At 36.4% G+C, this 19,613-nt stretch overlaps 2 protein-coding genes across 2 annotated transcripts in view; one reads left to right on the plus strand and one right to left on the minus strand.

The window, feature by feature from the left end:
* The first annotated feature begins 1,333 nt into the window (after positions 1 to 1,333).
* On the plus strand, positions 1,334 to 13,428 carry LOC112561643 (protein tweety homolog 2-like). The gene is given in 16 exon segments (XM_025234236.1): positions 1,334 to 1,560; positions 2,676 to 2,836; positions 4,454 to 4,565; positions 5,328 to 5,472; positions 5,474 to 5,564; positions 6,679 to 6,774; positions 7,198 to 7,270; positions 7,780 to 7,849; positions 8,364 to 8,416; positions 8,815 to 8,907; positions 10,173 to 10,224; positions 10,226 to 10,316; positions 10,754 to 10,855; positions 11,660 to 11,818; positions 12,063 to 12,129; positions 12,454 to 13,428. Coding segments are annotated over 16 exon segments (1,575 nt in total). The 5' UTR covers positions 1,334 to 1,425; the 3' UTR covers positions 12,529 to 13,428.
* A 479-nt stretch (positions 13,429 to 13,907) lies between these two features.
* Positions 13,908 to 19,613, minus strand: part of LOC112561377 (polycystin-1-like) — a 39,104-nt gene continuing 33,398 nt past the window's right edge. Inside the window, 4 exon segments of the mRNA XM_025233844.1 lie at positions 13,908 to 17,422; positions 17,606 to 17,800; positions 18,064 to 18,381; positions 19,159 to 19,293. Of these exon segments, the coding sequence (XP_025089629.1) occupies positions 17,309 to 17,422; positions 17,606 to 17,800; positions 18,064 to 18,381; positions 19,159 to 19,293 (762 nt within the window). The 3' untranslated portion in view covers positions 13,908 to 17,308.

Genomic DNA, 19,613 nt, shown 5'->3' on the forward strand with positions numbered 1-19,613 from the left:
TGTTCTCACTACCGATACCTTGAAACATGGATATCTTGGTCTTTGATGCATTCTTGCATGATTTTTGTGCTACAATCTTATTTTTAGAGTTGTTCAAAGCCAGAGATTACGGTACACTTCTTATTGAAGATGTCGAAGCGAAACTCCTGTTTTTATTACATTGCCACTATATATGCTGCTGTGCGCCATTTAATTCACTCATGCTTATAGGCCCTTTTCTTGTCGAGGGGTATAAAATCAGCCGACAATATTTTCTCAGGGTAACAAAAGTTTGCAAGCAAGCTGCAGTACGTGATATTCAGTATTTTAAAAAGTACAGGAAGAGAAGATCAAGTGTTTTTCACTTCGACTAAAGCGCGGAGGCCACCGAAAATAAAAAGAAGTCAACAGTCTATAGGCAGGAATAGGGGGGAAAGAGCAGTTAAGATCCTGTGTGTGTGAGAGAGAGAGCCAGACCAAATTCCCCTTTATTACTTCAGAGATATGCCCCTTGTGAAAAAAAGTACTAGAAAGGGGTACATGTATGTAATGACACTTTCACACATTCCAGCGTAAAGTGTAGTGGAATGTTAGACACTATAGATACCACAGGCATTTATTCCTAGTGCAACATGTAACAAGAATACCAGTTCAGCTTTTGTGATCTGTTGCAGTGCAACTTTTTTTGTCAACCATTAAAAAAAGCACCTATATTTACCTCTATGCCGCAGCTCCAAAAATCCTTTTAAACATATCTAGGAAAATATCCTTTACAAAAATTTTATTTATGGGGACTTTTTTTTCAACTTGTGCAATTCAGCATAAAATACACAATATATATATCCACATATTATACCTACAATTTACTGTAACCTTCATGTAAAGATATCAGTACATGCATGGGGACATGTATATGTTCTAATCAAAAAGAGAAATGTGTAAATTAACAAAGGAAGTTGGTATGCATGCTTAGTGAAAGATGCAAATTAGTTATTTTATGAATGGCTGTACATTTGGATACCTTTCATGTTGTGTGACCCATATATATATATGTTGCCAACTGTGCATGGCCATGCACTATACTATCAGCATTATTTTGCACACAATTACTCTATGGACCTATACATTATTTGGTTTCATAATGGTATTTATTTATCGTTTTACGCTGTTCGAAATGAATATAAATATATACAATGAGCAGTTAACCATGTCGGTGAACTATACAGACCATCATCACATGCGTTATCTATATCGCTATGACTAAATAAATCGTGATATGAAACCGGTTCGTAGCATAAGCCATCCCGTGATCCTAAACCGGTTTGTAAAGGTGAAAGGTCACATTATGTTTGTCTATGAGCTGTCACATGAACAGAAGAACGATCAAAGATGGCGAACTCCTTCCACTAATGATGAGCTACGAAAGGAATATTGGTTAACCCGATTATGGCTGTCTACTCATCAGTCTTACAACACGAAAGTGTGTGGCTGTCCGATTTCTTTCATAGATTTCCTCATGTTGACTTTTCCTTTCGATTGACGAATGCGACATTTCAACCAGAAAGCACTTCCTACCGAGAGGTTAGCAGTAGTAATTATAGATACTCAATATTACCACTAACAATATCTGTATCTTACCTTTCTTCAGTTTTGTGTTTATTGTGATGTAATATCGTAATGTATATATTTTGTGGTATGCACCTATACTGATGTATTCAAATGTCGAGCAAGAGGTATAATAGTATAATAAATACTGTATGTATTTCTTCCTGTCAAAAAAAGTATTTATCGACTTAGAGGATATTCAAATTAAACAAATTTGTTTTTAGATCACGATGAACAGATGCATCACTGGTGTATAGAGAAAATGGAATGTAATGGAGTTTAGATTCTATCTATCTATTCCTCTTCGTGCATCAGGTTGCCACATAAGCCTCAACCAGAGTCGAAGTTCAGTTCCATTTCCTTTCATCTCCCTTTCCACTGTTCAAGTTTCCTTTGTCATCGAGGGCGATCTGGAGAGGAGTTTAGATTAGCCTCTAATCACACAAAGTTTATTCCAATTATCATTTGCACTTAGCTTTGGCCAAAAGAGAGGTAAACTGTAGTATGACAGTAATTGAGTAGATAAGCACTAACAATTTGAACCATTAAAAATTAAAACAGTTTTGGGCCCTTTGCGTGAATCCTTTTGTGGGTCGAAATTTAATAGGTTCAGTCTGGTGAGGCAGGTATTAAAGTGTGATGGTATTGTTGATTATTGATGTTGTACTGTGTGGTTCTTGCTTTCTTATAGAGTTTCTGGTAATTACCTACTGGGATAAATAGTCATATATATATATATACTTATTATAAAATATATATAATGCAGCTGTAGCTCCCACCATGCAAAACACACCATTGCACATGTGTCAAGAAATGTGGCATAAGTTAAAATAAATTCGGTTTACAGTACCATAGAGTCTAAGATTTAATATCTTCTCATATCTGTGAACTTAATTTTTAAGTCATTTGTATGTGACAGAAGAAATTGACCTCATGAAAACAGACCTGGTTTGTTTGTACGTTTGTTTGTTTTTTGGGGTTTTTTTTTCTGTCTTTCTTTTTTTTTTTTTGTTAGTTAATGAGGTTTTGTGCTTTAAGAACCCTCTGCTTTTGTCCTAATACCTAAAGTGAATTAAACTTCATATGCGCAGTCACTGGAGTTTTGGTGTGCAGTACCTGTTGTCTGGTGTGTCTTGTTATGGCTGGCATTCCTGATCTTTTTCTGCCTTCGGTGCTGCTGTAAAGTTGAGCGAAAGCAGAAGAAAGCCTTGTGCTCTCGACTTTGCATTGGACTTTTCTTGCTTTTAGGATGGTAAGTTAAAAATGATGTGACATGATTATCATGGAATAAATGTAATTACTGTGTTTTGACATGGTTTTATTTACTCTTGTAATGTCTTCAAAACATTGCATGACCAAAAGCTAGTTAATGCATTTATTTTTTATGCACTACTAATGCCGTCCTAAACCTACCTCTGTCCTCTCCTTATTATACCTGTTGTCATAATCCTTACCCTAAAGGCATACTATTTCATTGAGATTACAAGGAAATTATAGGGTTTTTTTCAAAGCCTGTTTTATTTTGGAATGTTTTTCATAGAAGAAAATAATTAAAAAAATCATTTAGACTATAGATATATTTTATTCTGCTTTATGTTTGGGAAAATCACTTTGATGTTCTGTAAAGTGCTCATTTTTTACATCTGAACCTCTAAACCTTTCAAATTTGTTTTGTTTGGGGGTGGTAGGGGTATATTTCTGCAATATTCTTGTATTGCTGCTGAAGAGAAGTGAATAGGAGGCTGGGAACTGCCCTCACATCAAGCTGTTCCTGAGAAAAGTGAGGTCTTAAATACCTCACTCCTCAGTGACTAAAAACTAGGCTAGGTGGATGACCTTAACCTTTATTGCTGCTGATGAAAAACTCAGCACAAAAGACAAGAATAACTAGATTAGGTTATTTTTAAAGAACTTTGACCTTTTTTTTTTTGTTTGTTATGAAACTATGGCCTGAAGGGAGGATTTTTTTGTAAAGCATCACAGTATCTTCAAGGTTCAAGAAATGAGAAAACATTATCTCAGACATGAAATGTTCAGTCAAACTCATAAATTTAATGCTAATACATTACCTATACTTAATAAAATTTGAACTGGCACACAGTACTAGGTTTTAAAAAGTGAGCCTTTTTATTTTCACAATAATGTACAAGAAAATGTAAGAAAAACAAAACAAAAATTGAGTTCCTATCTCTGTAAGTTCTTGATTGATATCACAGCTAAAACTATTTTGGAATGTGTTTGATGCTTTCACATACAGCATCTTGAAATCTTATGTCACCAACTACTTTATATGAGAAGTTACCATCGTTGACTTTTCTGCACAAGTGGCTGAAAAACTAATTTGCAGAAAAGCTTATTAAACAAATAAACCAAATCAAAATTTGGAAAAAATTATATTCACTCTTTTGATCATTTAACTTAAATTTAACATTTTCATACATTTTACCCTGCTCTTTTGAAATTTAAAGTTGGTTAAAAATCTCATTGGTAAAAAGAGCTATATGGATTAAATTTTGATGAATAGGTTCTTGAACAATTTATGCAGTAAGTTACAGTGTTGGGGCAATGTAAAGGAGTATTGACTTGAGGATTGCATCATATCACTTCAAGCATTTCTGACAGTTTTGAATGGAGCTCACAAAGTTAATGAGCTATAACATTGTTTTTTTAAAGTGTTTAGAAATATTGAGATAGTTAAGTTTTTGTGGTAAGACAGAGGGAAATATATTTACAGTTGCACATGTTCTTATCATTAAGGCTGTTCAGTGGCCTTTTATTTCCTGCATGGCAAACAACAACTGAGCATTAACTTTTTTATTTTTCCTTATTTTTAAGAAATCTCAGGGCAGAGCCTTGTGTTTCTTTTCAGTGGGGCTTTGGGAGCAGGTCTGTATGGAAATGAGGAGGCCCATGCAGGGGTACAAGACTTTGTTGATGCTGTTGTAGCTACAAATAGAACAGTGGAAAATGCTTTTGAAGTGGTAAGTTGCTTTCACTTTTTTTTAGAATACCTTATAGCTAAATGCATTTTAAAGGTTTTTTTTAATTTATATCATGTGTGTTGTATCTTTGAGCAGTCCAGAGGTGTAGCCATAAAGCATTTGTTGCAAGTACAGTAAGGACTGGGATCTTAGATTCAGACCTTGAGCATGTGCAGGTGGCACCTCTCGGCAGAGATGGCTACTCTGACATGATTTAACATTGTTTTCTGGCTAAGCAATTCCCGCAATCCATGTTTGCATCCATGGGTAAACAGACAGCTAAGTGATTTGAGGACTGGGGTCCAAACATGGAGAAACACCAATTCTATACCCTTTTGAGGCAGCAAAGTTTTCCCAGTCAACCCAGCTGTAGGGAGTGAGTACCTGTTTGTATGGAGGGTTGGGAAAAATAAAACAGTGAGAGGAAGAGGACATGGGATCACCTTCATAAAAAAAAAAACTGCCCCTTTTACTTTAGTATCATCCCTAACAACTTAATCAGGTGTAGCAATTTTTATGATTTCGTCAAACTAGAAAAAAAACCCACCCAGTAGAATATACAAGGTTTATGGCATAAAATAATTACTAAAAATAAAATCTGCAAAAGCTGCAAAAGTACATTTTTTGTGGCCATTTTGATGAATCACAGCAGTAGGTTATTGACTAAACAATAAATCACATTTTACATTCACAGCACTTTTCACAGCATGTTAATAAGTAACACCGATTGCAAGATCACATCAAGGGAATTCTTTTGTTCAGGTCAGTGCCTTGGACAATGTGGCAAATGATTTACAAGGTAGAGATGCAAAGGCCTTGCAGAATGCAGTGATCAGCATCTCTAATGTGACTGTTCGTGAAATGATTTCTGACTACATCAGCCAGATCAAAACAAATGTAGCCAAGGTTCAGCAAAGACATCACTTCTGTTAAAAAGCAGGGTCTCCATGTTAATACAGAAGCAGTAGTCAACGTGACAGATGAGGTGGAGAAATACAGGTAAGACAGCTGTTAGGGCCAATGTATCCATAAATAAGGGGCCATAACACACATACATAGCTTAGTGACATTCATGATCTAGATCTTTTGTCAACTTCTATGACTCCTTCCTTCTAGGATACCTGAAAATACATGGCCTGGATGTCGTAACACACCAGAACCAACCCAACCACATTTTCAGACGAATAGACTTTATAAATGCTTTGTCATGAAATAAGTGCTAGGAAGATCATGAAATAACAAGATCAAGAATGCAATAATGATGATAATATTTTTTGTCCATTAAAATGTTGCAATAAATTTTTGATTTTAGCAGAATATAGATGCTATGTGATATGAAAAGGCTTATGAACATAAAATAGTTGTGGGACAGACAGCATCTGAAAAATCAATCATAAATAATTGGTTATCATTTACGGCTGCACAGACATGCATGATAGATCAAAACACCAACAAAATTAGAAAAAATAAACAACCTCAAGGGTTAACTCTACATGAAAACATAATATCCCCCTCTCTGCAGTAAAAAATGTCTTTGATTAAAAGGTCATATGACAAGTCCACTTCTAAAGCTTCCACCCTCAGAAACAGTACACAGATTTTCACTATTACTGCTCCTCCTGAAGTTAGATTCAGCATGCCAGCCCCTAACCCTGCCAAATGCAGGAAGGTAGAATTATAAAAAAAGAAAACATGGACAGAAAAATGCACTACTAACAAATCTGACAATCATTTAAAGACATTCTTTTACTATTCTTCTCCCAAACTTAAAAAATATTTAAATTAATACCGAGGCAGACTCACCCTTTATATGAAAATTAGCCCTGTGACCTACTTGTAAGGACTGTTAGCACCACTGGTGCAAATCCTAGATCCTGCAAATGGCATCTGTATTTCATATCTTAGGAAATAATTGTATAGTTGTGTAGAGATTTTTCGAAATGTCATTATAGTCATCACCTTTATCTTAAAGATCGAAAAACAAATCTGTTACTGTATAGGCAAATGCAGAAAATTGTTTAAAGTTTTAAGTTGGTGATGTTCAAGACATAGTCATTCTCGATGCGTTCCAGCATTATTGACTTGTACTGATATATTTTTTTTTTTTGTACAGATGGATTAGTACAGTAACAGTGTACAGTGCATACTTTGCACTGTTTGCATTGGTTTTCACTGGTCTTTTGAAGAAGTCCAAGCGGATTCTTATTGCGTAAGAATTTTCGGCATAAATGTTGATACAGTTTCTAAAATCGATTATAGCAAAGTGAACGCTTCTTTTTGCATGGTAATTTTTATTTGTTTATTGTATTTGACATTTATGCTGTCCCAAAACAGATTGGTGTGCAGCTTGCAGAGATGTAGACTGAGAATGACAAACTGCAGTCTTAAATAAATCTGATGAAATATTTGGGTGTTGGTAGGAGAGTGAGGGGTCACTGTGCAAACAGTGGAGGAAGGAGAGCAGTGGATGTGGCTATCAGATGGGTGTCACTAAATTATGCTCATTCAAGATGTTTTTATTTTTTTTTTAATAAGGTTTGTGGTTGTAACCTTGGTACAATGACAAAGAAAAACTGATGGTTGAATTAGACCTTGAAATGGAATGCTGAAAATGCTTTCCATGTGTCTGCAGGTCATCAGCTCTCAGTATTCTGTGTATGGCCTTCATGTGGATACTGACATCTGCATATCTGGCTGCCTCTGTGGTGAGTGTAATGCTGCAGAGAAAGTAAAAGATGGATTTTTATGGCACAGACAGGAATAGAGGGGAGAACTACTCAAAGACTATCTTTGTGCTCATGATTTATGCTGAAGAGGGAGGTACAGTGAAATTGTATCCCTTCGATTCTGCATGATTAAAATGGGATGATCCCCAAGCAAAGGCAAGCTAATCTGAGGGTTGGTTGGGGGAATGACCAGAGGGGATAGTGGGAAAGCTTATTGCAGATGTAGACCGTTACTTGCTTCATGTGTGTGATCAGAGACTGCTTTAAAGCACAGCATCTTGCATGTCTTTTGGGTTTTTAATCCTCTTTTTTTTTCGTGGTGACTGTATAAAAAAAAAAACAAATAAAATAAACACATGCATTGACTGGATGATGAGCATATTTTGCTGTAGTCATGTAAAGGAGAAAATCTTAAGAGTGTTACTGCTGCTTGAGTCATTTCAACATTAATCTTATTTCTAATCATTTTATTATCTTCCTTGTTGCAGGGCATGGGCGACCTTTGTGCAGATCCTGATACCTTTGTCATTTCACAAGTGAAAAAACAAGTTGAAATAGGTAGTGCAACTTTTGCTATTATGCTAATAAGCTGACATCTTTTTCCTTTCCTTTTTACTACTTTCTTGTAACGGGGGCTAAAAGCCCACAGTATGGGTGTTATGATATACCCCTAGTTACTGAATCTGCATAAAACACCAATTCCCACACAACACACACACTCTCTCTCACAAGCACACAAAGTGTGGGTTTTCTTCCTTTCAAGTTTTTAAAAATTTCCTTATAGGAGAAAAATAAAGAAATGCCAAGATGTAACAGAATCTTGCATCAAAATAGATAAGTTTTTCTTGGGGGGGCGGGTGCCTTCTGTAAAATTTGAATTTTTTTAAATTTATTTCTTTTCTTCATTATTGGTATACTTTCTTTTGTGCTTTAGATTGGTGTAAGTGACTTTAGATTTTTGATTAGATACCAGGCTGAGGAGTGTAGAATGACAAATGTTCTGTGTGTAGTTTGTTTACCAACGATAGTGGCTGATGGATTGATTAATAATTCCCTTGTCTTTTCTTCTCAGACATCTTGGAGGCATATATAACATGTAGTGACAAAAGCAAACCATTTCAAGAGGTATTCTAAATTTTTTTTTTTTTTTAGTATGTATATTTCAGGATGGACTGACAAACATAGAAAGTTGCAGTATTTACTGATCAGTTTTTCATACAGCTGGCACGTGATCCATTTTTTTTTTTTTTTGAGACAAAACCATCATGTAATATCTGATATTTTATTTGCATGGCTGATTAATTAATTTCCCAGAAAGGATTAATAAAGATGTATTGTACATGGACGGTGAATGTCATTTAAGTCAGGGGAGAATATGCTTAAGTTATGCTTGTACAGAGTTCCCCACCTTTAAGAAGATTTAGAATTGTGGGCAGCACATTTTTATGGAAGCTACTCTTGTCTTTTTACCCTACTCTGTATTAATTATTTTTTTCTAACTAGTTCATTTACTTACTGTTCAGGATATTCTAGATTCCCAGACTTTGATAACACAGGCCATTGTGACACTGAATACTACAGTCAACCTGACAGCCCCATTTCACATTGATGATAAGGTGAGCTGCAGTATGGTGCCAGTGTTTTTTGCAGAAATACAGAGAGACGGAAGCTTATGATTGGAAGCAGGAGAGGAAGTGATTATGCAGTGAGAGGCCATGAGAGTATTCTTTGCAATATCATGATACTCTCAGTTCTTGTTATTTGAATCCTCTTTGCGTTTTCTGTATTTGTTTTTATGCATCATTAGTGCTGTTGTTTATTCTTTTATAGTTCATATGTTATTTGTTTGTTTTCTTGTCCCTCGTATGCTGTCCATGTCTCGTTCTTATTCTTAGGCGCTAAGAGAATGCTTCTTAAGAGTGTGAGTATGCGCTTTATACATTTTCATTCATGTTATCATTATGTGTGTATGTCTTGTTGCACCACATATTTTTTATAAATGTGTAGCTTACATGTCCTGCAAGTTTTGTGTAAAATTATGTAACTAATTTGAGTATACTGGAGAGTAATATCTTTTGCCTTACTGGCTAGAGGTGACTACTATCTTTGTCTTGGCCTATTCATCTTTGTAATTTTTTTTTTTTTTTTTTTTTTGTCTCCTGTTGATCTGTGCTTCTGGTGTGCCATATACCATATTTTGGATTCTGCCTGCACCACGATGCTTCTGGTATGCCTCATACTATCTTATGGATTGTTTTTCTATGCCTGCACCACAGTGCTTCTTTTTATGGATGATTTTACAAGCAATCTTGGTGCTATTTTGCTGCTTTACTTAGATTAAACTCTCAGATCTCTTTTCTGCAGTTGTTTCATGGATTTTCTCAAATTTTGATGGAACTGCTATGCCACTTATCTTTGTGGAAGATAGAATTGACATCCATGTTGCCTGCAATCTCATGTCTTTGTCACAGTTGTAACTGGCATCACCATTGAGTTGGTGCTCACTGACTTCTTCATATTTTCTGCCATTTCCATGAGCCACTTCAGGCTTACTCTTTTCTGCCCATTCCAGTCGTTTTCTTAATGCTAATCTGGTCAAGCATTCTTTATATGCAGGTCTTTTTGTCTGATATTTATGGCTGTTAATGTGTCTCTGTTCATTTGCTGATATCATTTGGTCTGTGTCTGAATATGTGTTATGTGACTTTCGTGTCATTTTTTTTTGTTCTTTGTGTATTTGTCTTTTTTGTACAGCATAATAAGCCTTCTTTGAAGTAGAGAAATATGTTACATAAATTATTATGTTTATTGTTTTTTTCAAATAGCCCCTTTTAACTCATCTCTTCAGTGCAGTTGTAAAGGGTGCTTGGTGTACTTGCAGATAGCTGTTCCAGTTAGCATGATACGCCAGGACCTCAGACTTGGCCCTTGGTAATCTCTCCTCTCTGTTGACTTCTGTGGGGACTTGTGATACCATCAACAACATGTACGTGCAGGCAGTGAACAGCATATGTTACACCACAGTGTGAGTACTGAACCTATTTTTCATGGCCTTGAATCTTGAGCCAAAAATACCTCCCTAGGAGATGAAGATTTTTATGGCTCTAGGATGAAAGATGGGGCTGTTGGCTATTCGTTAATAGTCATTATTTACTTAGTAATTAAAAGAAAAAATAGTGAAGTATATGCTTGTCTAGACTTGCATCTCAGGTTAATGTGTTTATGTGTAATTTTATGAGTTTCCACTAAGGTGAAAAAAATTTATGTCCAGTAATGATTTAAAAAAAAAATAGTTAGAGTCCAAAGCAAGCAGCATGGCTCTAGACAGATTAGTATACATGTATAAATACCACAGATTAGTATACATGTATAAATATCACGATTGTATGATGCCTGTCACTCATCAGTTGTTAGATGGAGATGAATGTATTCATGCTGGCACTGTCTCTGTTCATTTGGCAGGATTGGTGCGGGATTCCTGGTACTGTTCTCTGCAGTGGTGGGACTTTGCAGCACTTTCATTGTCATCTTTGCAGCATGTACTTGGCCATACTTAGGCAGATCGTGAGTGCATTAATAATTAGTCTTTATGCTTGAGAAGCTTGAGTGTACTTAACATATGTGATATTTATAGTGATTGACAACCAGTATATAGTGCATGACTACGAGAAAGTTGAATCCTATGACCCTTCATAGTGATGTGCACATCATGAGAAACACTCAGCCTATTCCAAGTTTCAGACAGGTGTTACAGATTATTTCTTATTTTGGAAATACCTCTTGTATTAACTCCATTCTCATTATAGTCCATGATTAACAGACATATGTGTGTGTGTGGTGAAGGGAGAGTACTATTATTTAACATCCCTCACCAGTCAGTTGTATTCCATAGTCATGGCCTGGTTGTGCGAAGTGCATTAGTGAACAAGAGGAAGTCTCACCTCTGTCAGGGGATGCCAGGAAACCCTTCTTGAACAGTGAAATGGCACAAGCAGGTCTGGTTTGGCCCCGTTGCCTGGCACGACACTGTCTAAAACCATTCTTTAGAAGGAAGTCGATGCCAAGGTGGACAGAGAAAGAACTGGATGGTAAGCTTGAAGGAGTGGACTGACAGTTCCATGCAGGACCTGCTCAACACTATTCAGGACCAAACCAAGTGGCAAGTCTTTCTCAGTTGCTTCATCTAATCAGGTTTCCCTGACAACCAGTTTCAGTTGCTGAGGGGAAGGTCCCTGATGACTGGTACTGGTGGGCCAGCCTAAGGATGGATGAGGATGATGATGAACGGGAAGTGCAGAGAACCTGGCCATATGTTGGGATTCTGTGTTATTCAGTCATTCTGATGATGATGATGATTACATGTGACAGGAGGGAGCGAAGCAGAGGCTACACCCCAGTAGACGACACTGATCCCTTCTTGCCAGGACCTCCACCTTACATCAACAACTATGGCAGCATTGGAACCCCATCTTCTGCCATTCTGAATGCCAATGGATCTTCTTCCAACATTCAGGCGCAAGGATATCGGTAAGTTTTAGCTCTTTATAGTTCGTCTCTTGCTCAGCCACCATGTAAAAGGGCCTTTTAGATATGATTACCAATGTAACTTTCTGACAATGAAATCTAATTTTACTACCTCTGGCATGTTTTTTTGCATTCATGTGCAGCATGTAACGTTTATAAGTTAAAGTATTGTTTAACACTGAAATATTATATTCTTTATCTTCATAGAGCAGTGAGAAGTAGCTATATTTTAAAATTTATGTTTTAGCGATGTCAGCAATGAAGACAGGCGCTTAATGAATGGAAGGCCAGTGGCTGAGTCCCCGCCACCATCAGTAAGTGTTTTGTGAAACTGTTTAGAGTATTAATGCAGAGATCATCACGATACTGGCATGCATGCATGTAGGGAAACAAATGCACATGCACTACAAATGCACAAGTATGTCTGCTTCTTACCTTCCCTCCCAGGTGTCATTAGGACATTTACATGAATTAATGTTTAGGTACACAGCTATATTGAGACTGATAAGTGAAATGATTTAAGAAACTTAAAAATACTACTGAAGAGTAAATTCTGAAACTATCATATGCTAAAGTGAAATGCAAGTGATCAGTAACAAATTTAAAAAAGTCAGGAGTGTCAACCCTTTCTGTCTCAGTATCACCCCGGTCACTATATGGAGCAGTATTTTAGTCTGGCACCTCGCCCAAACAGCATCTCTCCATCATCCTAGAAACTGTGGCCATCTGGCATTGGTGATATAGTCCTTGATTCCTCTCACCAAGAAAGAGGACTTTTTGACTTGGCCATGTTTTATTCTGCCTTAATGGAAGGCACAGTGGTTCAAATATTATTCAAGGGTACAAGATTACATCAGCGTGAGATTAAAATCTACATAAAAGAGTGCTATTTTGGAAGAATGTTCCAACATCTAATTAGATTTTTTTCTTTTTTATATGAGAATTGCTTTAATATTCAGCTGTAATCCTGTGAACGTTGTATATATTGACGGTCATTTGATTGTTAGCTTTAAGGTGCCATTGGAAATGAGCACTAGTAGATAAGCACATGGTATATATATATGTTTTGCTCAGGTCATGTGATAATTTCTTTCTACTGGCCAGGTTTTTATATGTGATAGTTCCTGAGGTTTTCATGCTGTTCTAGTAAATGTAATACTTCTATGCTTCAAGCAGAATGCTTACTTAGCATTGCTCAGTAACAGACAGATAGGTAAACCTGTTGTTTTAACACATTCCTTTTTTTCATTTCATCTGTACAGTATACATTTTAAGATTATGTCTAGTCAAATATAGTCTTTTTTTTTTTTTTCCTGTCACATTAGTACATGTACTGATTTTATTTGTATATTATAAATTTCCTGAAGCCAAAAAGTTTTTTAAAAATGTTGCTGTTACCATATTTTAATTGCAAAATGATCAGCTGTTAAATATTTCTTAAGATTTTCTTTATTGGATTTTGTACATTTGAATATATACATGAATCTTAAGGTTTCTCTGTATCATGATAATGAAATTTTGATGATTTTATTTTATTATTATTTGTTGTTTTTTTTTGGAGAAGATCCTTTTCAGCTTTCAAGCTGCAAGATAAATAAAAACAGGAAAGTGGATTTAATTTTTTATTTCTTAGTCAGCCCTGAAAGTGCACTGGGCTTTCGTTTCCAGAGACCATGAAGCAGCTGGCAATAAACTCCACAACTGGTACTCTGTTCCAAAATACTCTCCGTAGTGTATAAAATAAGTACTAAAGATGATGCCTGCACCACAGTGTTACACTAGAAGCATCTGGTACACAAAAGTACAGGAGATGTTGGGACTGAAGTGGGAGAAGCATACAAAAACTACAAAACTGAGTGTTTGTATTTATGACTAGGGAAAACATTTCTATTATAAAGACAAGTGAAATTTATATGTTGGCGCTGAAAACATCCCAAGGCAGGTTTTTTTTAAGGCATAGTTAGAGGGGCAGAAGTATCTTCTACGCATCTGCATCAGCTTCAGAAAACTTATTGTGTATGCTGATCTGTCAGACCAAATTGTTACCAAAATATTTTTCAGAGAGAGTTGTTAGAAAAGGGCGATTTTTAAAAAAATTTCTAGCATAATAGTTCAAAAAAGATCTTTGCTGTGCAAAAGCTTTTTACAAGAAGTTGGATCTTATAATGTACTAAAACATCTATTGACAGTAAAGATCAACATTTCGGGTCTATCAATAGGTGAATTTTCAAAAACAAATTGTACATCAGAATTGGGACTTTATGTAATGTAGACAAGACACTTGATTACAATATACTCACAAAACTTTCAATGGAAGGCAATTCTATTTATAGGCTGCAATGCCAGTTTTAAATCTTCTGCAACTATTCCGCAACTTCATTACTTTTAAAATCAACGCTTACAAACAAAAGATCCAGGCGATGCAGTCCTGCGCACACAAGATACTGAATAGAGGAACATGTTTGGCACTGGGATATATCAGGCAAGCAACTGCCATTGTCTGCTGCTCATAAAACTGGTAAAATACACCTTCTTCTTTAAAATATATACATGGAAAAAATATATTACATCAATACTGATTGGACAGGAAGATAATGTCTAGAAATTGATCTGTAATTCGTACACTCAGAAACCATTACATTCCTTGATTCCGATCCACATCAAGCAAAAAGAACTACTTAATGATACATGTAACTTGTAATGTTAAATTCACTTGGAAGGTCTGTTTATATTTGGCTTGTGCAGCCCTGACCTGGTCTTATAGCATCTGGTTTGTCTCCTATGAACAGCTTTCACCAAAACTGAGTCCCTTAATTTGGTCTGTATTCCAATTACCTCACAATAACCCCCCCAAAAAATGGAATTGTGCACCATTTTGCCATCCTAAGTAAAACCAACTTCACAGCAAGAATCCAATCTCTCCTGTCCATCCATCAGCACTTGAACTATTAAAACCTGGAATCCCACCAGTTACATTTATGCAAAAGAAACAAAAAATGGCAGCATCAGAGGTGGGGATCATACAGCAGCATTTCTGTTAAGGAGCTTTGTGTCCGAGAATGAAGCCATATCTTTTATACAACCTAAAGCATAACAAATTCATTTTTCACAGTTTTCATCATACAACAAATAAGAGTGTAGCATGACATCCTGTTTCCTATCCATTAATGACTTCATGCCTTTCACCAGGTCTGTGAAGATCAGCACAGTGTTCACAATATTTGACAGCTGGTTGTGCAGGTCAACTTGTACAGTAATATTTCTATGACAACCTATGGTGTTAGTAGATTAGAAAACTAGTGCACTCAGATATATCCATCTGATCTCTGTTAAAAACACTTTCCTTTCAATCAAGTTCCGATTCCAATTTTTTTAAAAAGTGTTCTCATGCTTCTGCACTTGAGTGCTATCTTGTTAGAAAATGCATATAACTATACCAAATATGTCAAAAGCTGCCAAGTACTCTTATCACAGTTATCATATAAAACAATATACATTTGGTAATAATGATAGATTTGTTCAAGAATGCCATCTAATACTGACTGATATGGCTGCATTAATTCATGAACAATACTCACAAAATGGGTTATCCAAGGCAACAATCACGTTTTTCTGTCTACATGCAGTCTACTGCACACTCACAAGCAACCCAAAGGGACTAGGTAAGGCAACAATTCAGTGTGCAAATGTTGCAGCCTAGACTCACTCTAGAGTTCAAAAAATAACCCTAGAATTAATAATAGACTAAAGATACATAGAGTTTTGGAGATGTTTTCATAAAATACTCCAGTAATAATAATATATTCCAATTCAGTCTAAACGTGGATAAAAAAATTGTGGTGACTTATTTTAAAAAAAGTTCTGCACAAATTCATATACAATGAATAGAGAAAATGCAGTTATAAAATTGTACAGCAAAAATTTCAATGTTCTGGTATTATATTTCAGTTCCAAAGATGCAAAAAAGATATATTACTTTCAGCTAATAGAGCCATTTTTTACATTCAGTCCACTTCTGTAATTTATATATAACTTTTATATTTAATAAAGATGCCTCATACTAGAAATATTAAAATATCAAAAGCAGATTACACACTTTTTTACATTAACTCTGAATATTAAAAAATTACAGCAATATATATTGACTGTGATCATCAGCAACCTTGCACAAAAAGGGTGCATGGACGGAAACAGCAACATAACTAATCACATCGACTGAGTTGATCAGTAAAGCCTCTTTTCATTTATAATTGTTGCATGTACCAAATTGACTTCATAAAAATATTTTTGCATGCAATAAAGAAAACAGAAGAATCAAAATTTATCACAGGCTAGAAGCACAGCAATGTGCCAAACTTGTGCACAAATCAAATGAAGTTGCAAAACCTCTTAGGCAAGTCCATCAACAATCTGAACAAACTTCAAACAATTTTTATGAGGATTTTAGAGGTACTGAATAGGAATGTGAAAAGAACTATAGCAGATTGTTTCTTGTTATCACAGATGCTTTGGGGGAAAATTTCCTGCACATTTATAAATATCACATGCATTCGGCTGCATGCTAGTCAAGGGTCACAATTATATTTCTCATCCATTTATAGCACGCAAAATGTTATATGCATATTGAAAACACAAAAGTCTCCATTCTGGGTACAGTTTCAGATTAGATAAAAAAAAACTGGTACTGTATCTGCATCAAGTGTTTTTTTAATATCTTGTTTACATTTTCGTTCATCTATTCCTTCAATGCACCTTTTTCTTCCCACAGTGCTAAGACTAGAATTATAATTTTTAAAAACTGCAGAAATATAACCAAATATTTAGAACAGCATCTTGCTTTTCCTCATTACTCTAGCATACACAATGCATTCTTTTCCTTGGTACATGTCATATTGAAGTCAGTTATCCCATGCTTTCTTCTTTGTGATGTCATTTACTGAGGTGTCAACAGATAAGTTAGGTGGCTCTCTCACAGTTATGCTCAGTTTAGGTCTCAGGCGTGAAGCAAGGGAGATGCTGGGCACCTGACTTACAAAAGGTGGCTTATGTGACGCCTCTTCATCTCTCCCCAGGGTTTTGGGACTATTGCCGCTTAGAGCATTATCTTTCTGAATGGTGCCATCTGTCTGCGGAACTGCTGTTGGCTTTGGTAAGTCACTCTTTGTTCCTGAGCGTGAACTGGACTTGACATTCTGGCCATCACTTAACGAACGAAAGGAAGTGAGGGAATGCCACTGTGACCATGCTGGTCACTGGCTGACCTCTGAAGTTCTTGGCGTACATCGCTAGGTCCTTTGTGTGTAGAAGCATTGGGAGTAAGAGGCTTGAGTTGTGATGTCGACGCAAGTGTTGAAACCTTGTTACTAGCGATCACACTCAGGCCATGCTGGAAGTTGTTTCGAAAACGTATGAACTTGCTGCTGGGATCTATGGGAGGTTTCTGGGTGGTATCGTTGGCATCCTTACTGTTGCCACTACCTACACCTTTTCTTTTCACCTTCCACCACCATCTTTTTTGAATTTTTGTTTGTGTTGGTTGCACCAGCGATTCACTGCTGCCTGAACTTTCCCTACCTGCAGTTGTTCTTGTTTTTCAAGTGACTCCACCTGCAAGTCACAGAAAACAAAAAAAGGAGAATCAGAAATCATGGTATGCTGGTGGTCAGTGGTGGCCTTACACAAACATGGTTAGACTTGGTACACATCAAAAACAAAAACACAATTATAAACAAATCACATTATGAAACAATGATAAAGTTTCTTGAACACCTAAGAGATCCAAGAACTTACAACTTCAAAAAGAGTGAGAAATTTTTCCCATCGAGGCAAGAGATTGTCTAGGGCATCCGTGCCACTTGCAAGGTCAGGGGTGGCACAGCTCAGTTCACGTGACATCTGACTGACTGGTCGCCATGACAAAGCAGCTGAGCTGCTGCTTCTGCTTGGTAAGGAAGGAAGCCCCTCGAACTTGACACGCCGGAATGCCTGTTGTTTAATAAAGTCACATCAACATGGGCAGAAAAAAGTCAAAGATCAACAAGCAGTACAAAATGAATTACATTTTCAAGCAAATGTAAATGAATTAAGTATGTATGCTTGATTCCAAAGGTACAGCTGTAGGTACAGACTTTCCTAACTCTACTTCTACATTGGACACTGCTGGTTGTTTGCATGTGAAAGGATTTTCAGGCTGTTAGCCCCTAAAGGAGATGAAGAAAAAGAGTCAGCATGAACTGAATGTCACTCACAGGTTTTGGCTTGGTAAAGCCTGCCCACAGTTTGAACCGCCGAAGCATGAACTCGATCATCTCGTAGTCCTGAGGTTCAAGGGATGACTTGAAGTACATCTGGGAACGGGTCATTTTGTAAGAATCCTGCAGTATTGCGATGACAAGGGCTATGAAAAGACCGTAGACAAATGCGTAGAAAGAATAGAAGAAGAAGTGGCTGAACACAGGTCCATACTCCAAGCATGCGCTGAAGTCTATGCTGCCCCGTATGATGCCAAACAGCGTCAGCAGGGTGCTCTGGAAACTGCGATAGCCCTGGACAATGCTCCCAAAGAACTGAAAGAAGATTTACCATAAAAAAAATCTCTAAAAGCACTGCTAGGGTTTTGTCTTCTGATAACTGGAAATGGTCAGATGTATGCTTTAAATGTTGCAACTTTGCTCTGAAACTCTTCCATCACTTAATCGCTGTCATTGTTGATAATATCCTCTTTCGTATTACTATCATTACTGCTTTGCTGCATATCTAACTGTAATGTTTGTACGGATGCAATCAGAATAAGTAGGTCAGTGTTATAAAAAGAAAGTACGAGAAATATCTTCCACTGCCTTTATTCTACTGTTTGCTCCACTCTGATTACTGTTTGTACACTCTCATATTATTGGTACATTTCCATATCAACATTTGGTACACTGATTACTGTTTGATACACTCTAGTTACTGTTTGGTACACTGGTTACTATTTGGTACATTTTGATATTACTGTTTGGCACACTCTCTTATTACTGTTTGATAATTTCCTAATTACTGTTTGGTGCATTAAATATTGTTTGGTACACTCTAATTAGTTTTGTACATTCTTATATTACCACTTGGTACACTCATTACTGTTTTCTTTGCAATATTCTGCTGTTCTTATTTTGTCACTTAAGCTTTATGATGTTCACATATCATGTTTGTGTTATCCTTATAGTGACATGAACTTATTTGTTAAAGTGAGTTGAATACCACTCTAACCTAATGTGAATTCTAGGACTCTAAAGAACATCTGAACAAATCTTTAAAATTTGAAAAACCCACAGAAACCCCCAAATTTCTTGAGGAGAGATTACCAGATATCCAGACTGTGCATAGATGAGAAAAAGCAACAGGAAGATGAAGCTGGCTGCAGCCAGCCTACCACTGGCTGTGCTGAGTGTCAGAACATGGACATGGAGTGGACGGATGAACCTCACCTGAACTGCAAGCTAAGTGACAAATTGAATATACTGTACAAAATCATTTTAAATCATCACTATCCATTTTAAAACATATTCTGTATCTGCCTGGTTAAACTGAGGAAAACTAATTAAAATATCTTAATCAATTCACAGAACCAATAGAAGTATCTTGAATGTTGCACAGCTCAACTTTCCCTTCCACCCTGACTCCCAGATCCCCAGTCTAGTGATGCACAATAGTAAACCATATTCAGTGAAAAGTTGCAAGTCAGACAAGTTGTCTTGATGGAGGACTGGATTGTGCATTGTATCTTGACACCTCTTCCTACAATTCTTCCTAGCATTGG

Source organism: Pomacea canaliculata, linkage group LG1 (genome assembly GCF_003073045.1).
Source record: "Pomacea canaliculata isolate SZHN2017 linkage group LG1, ASM307304v1, whole genome shotgun sequence".
NCBI classification, from domain to species: domain Eukaryota; kingdom Metazoa; phylum Mollusca; class Gastropoda; order Architaenioglossa; family Ampullariidae; genus Pomacea; species Pomacea canaliculata.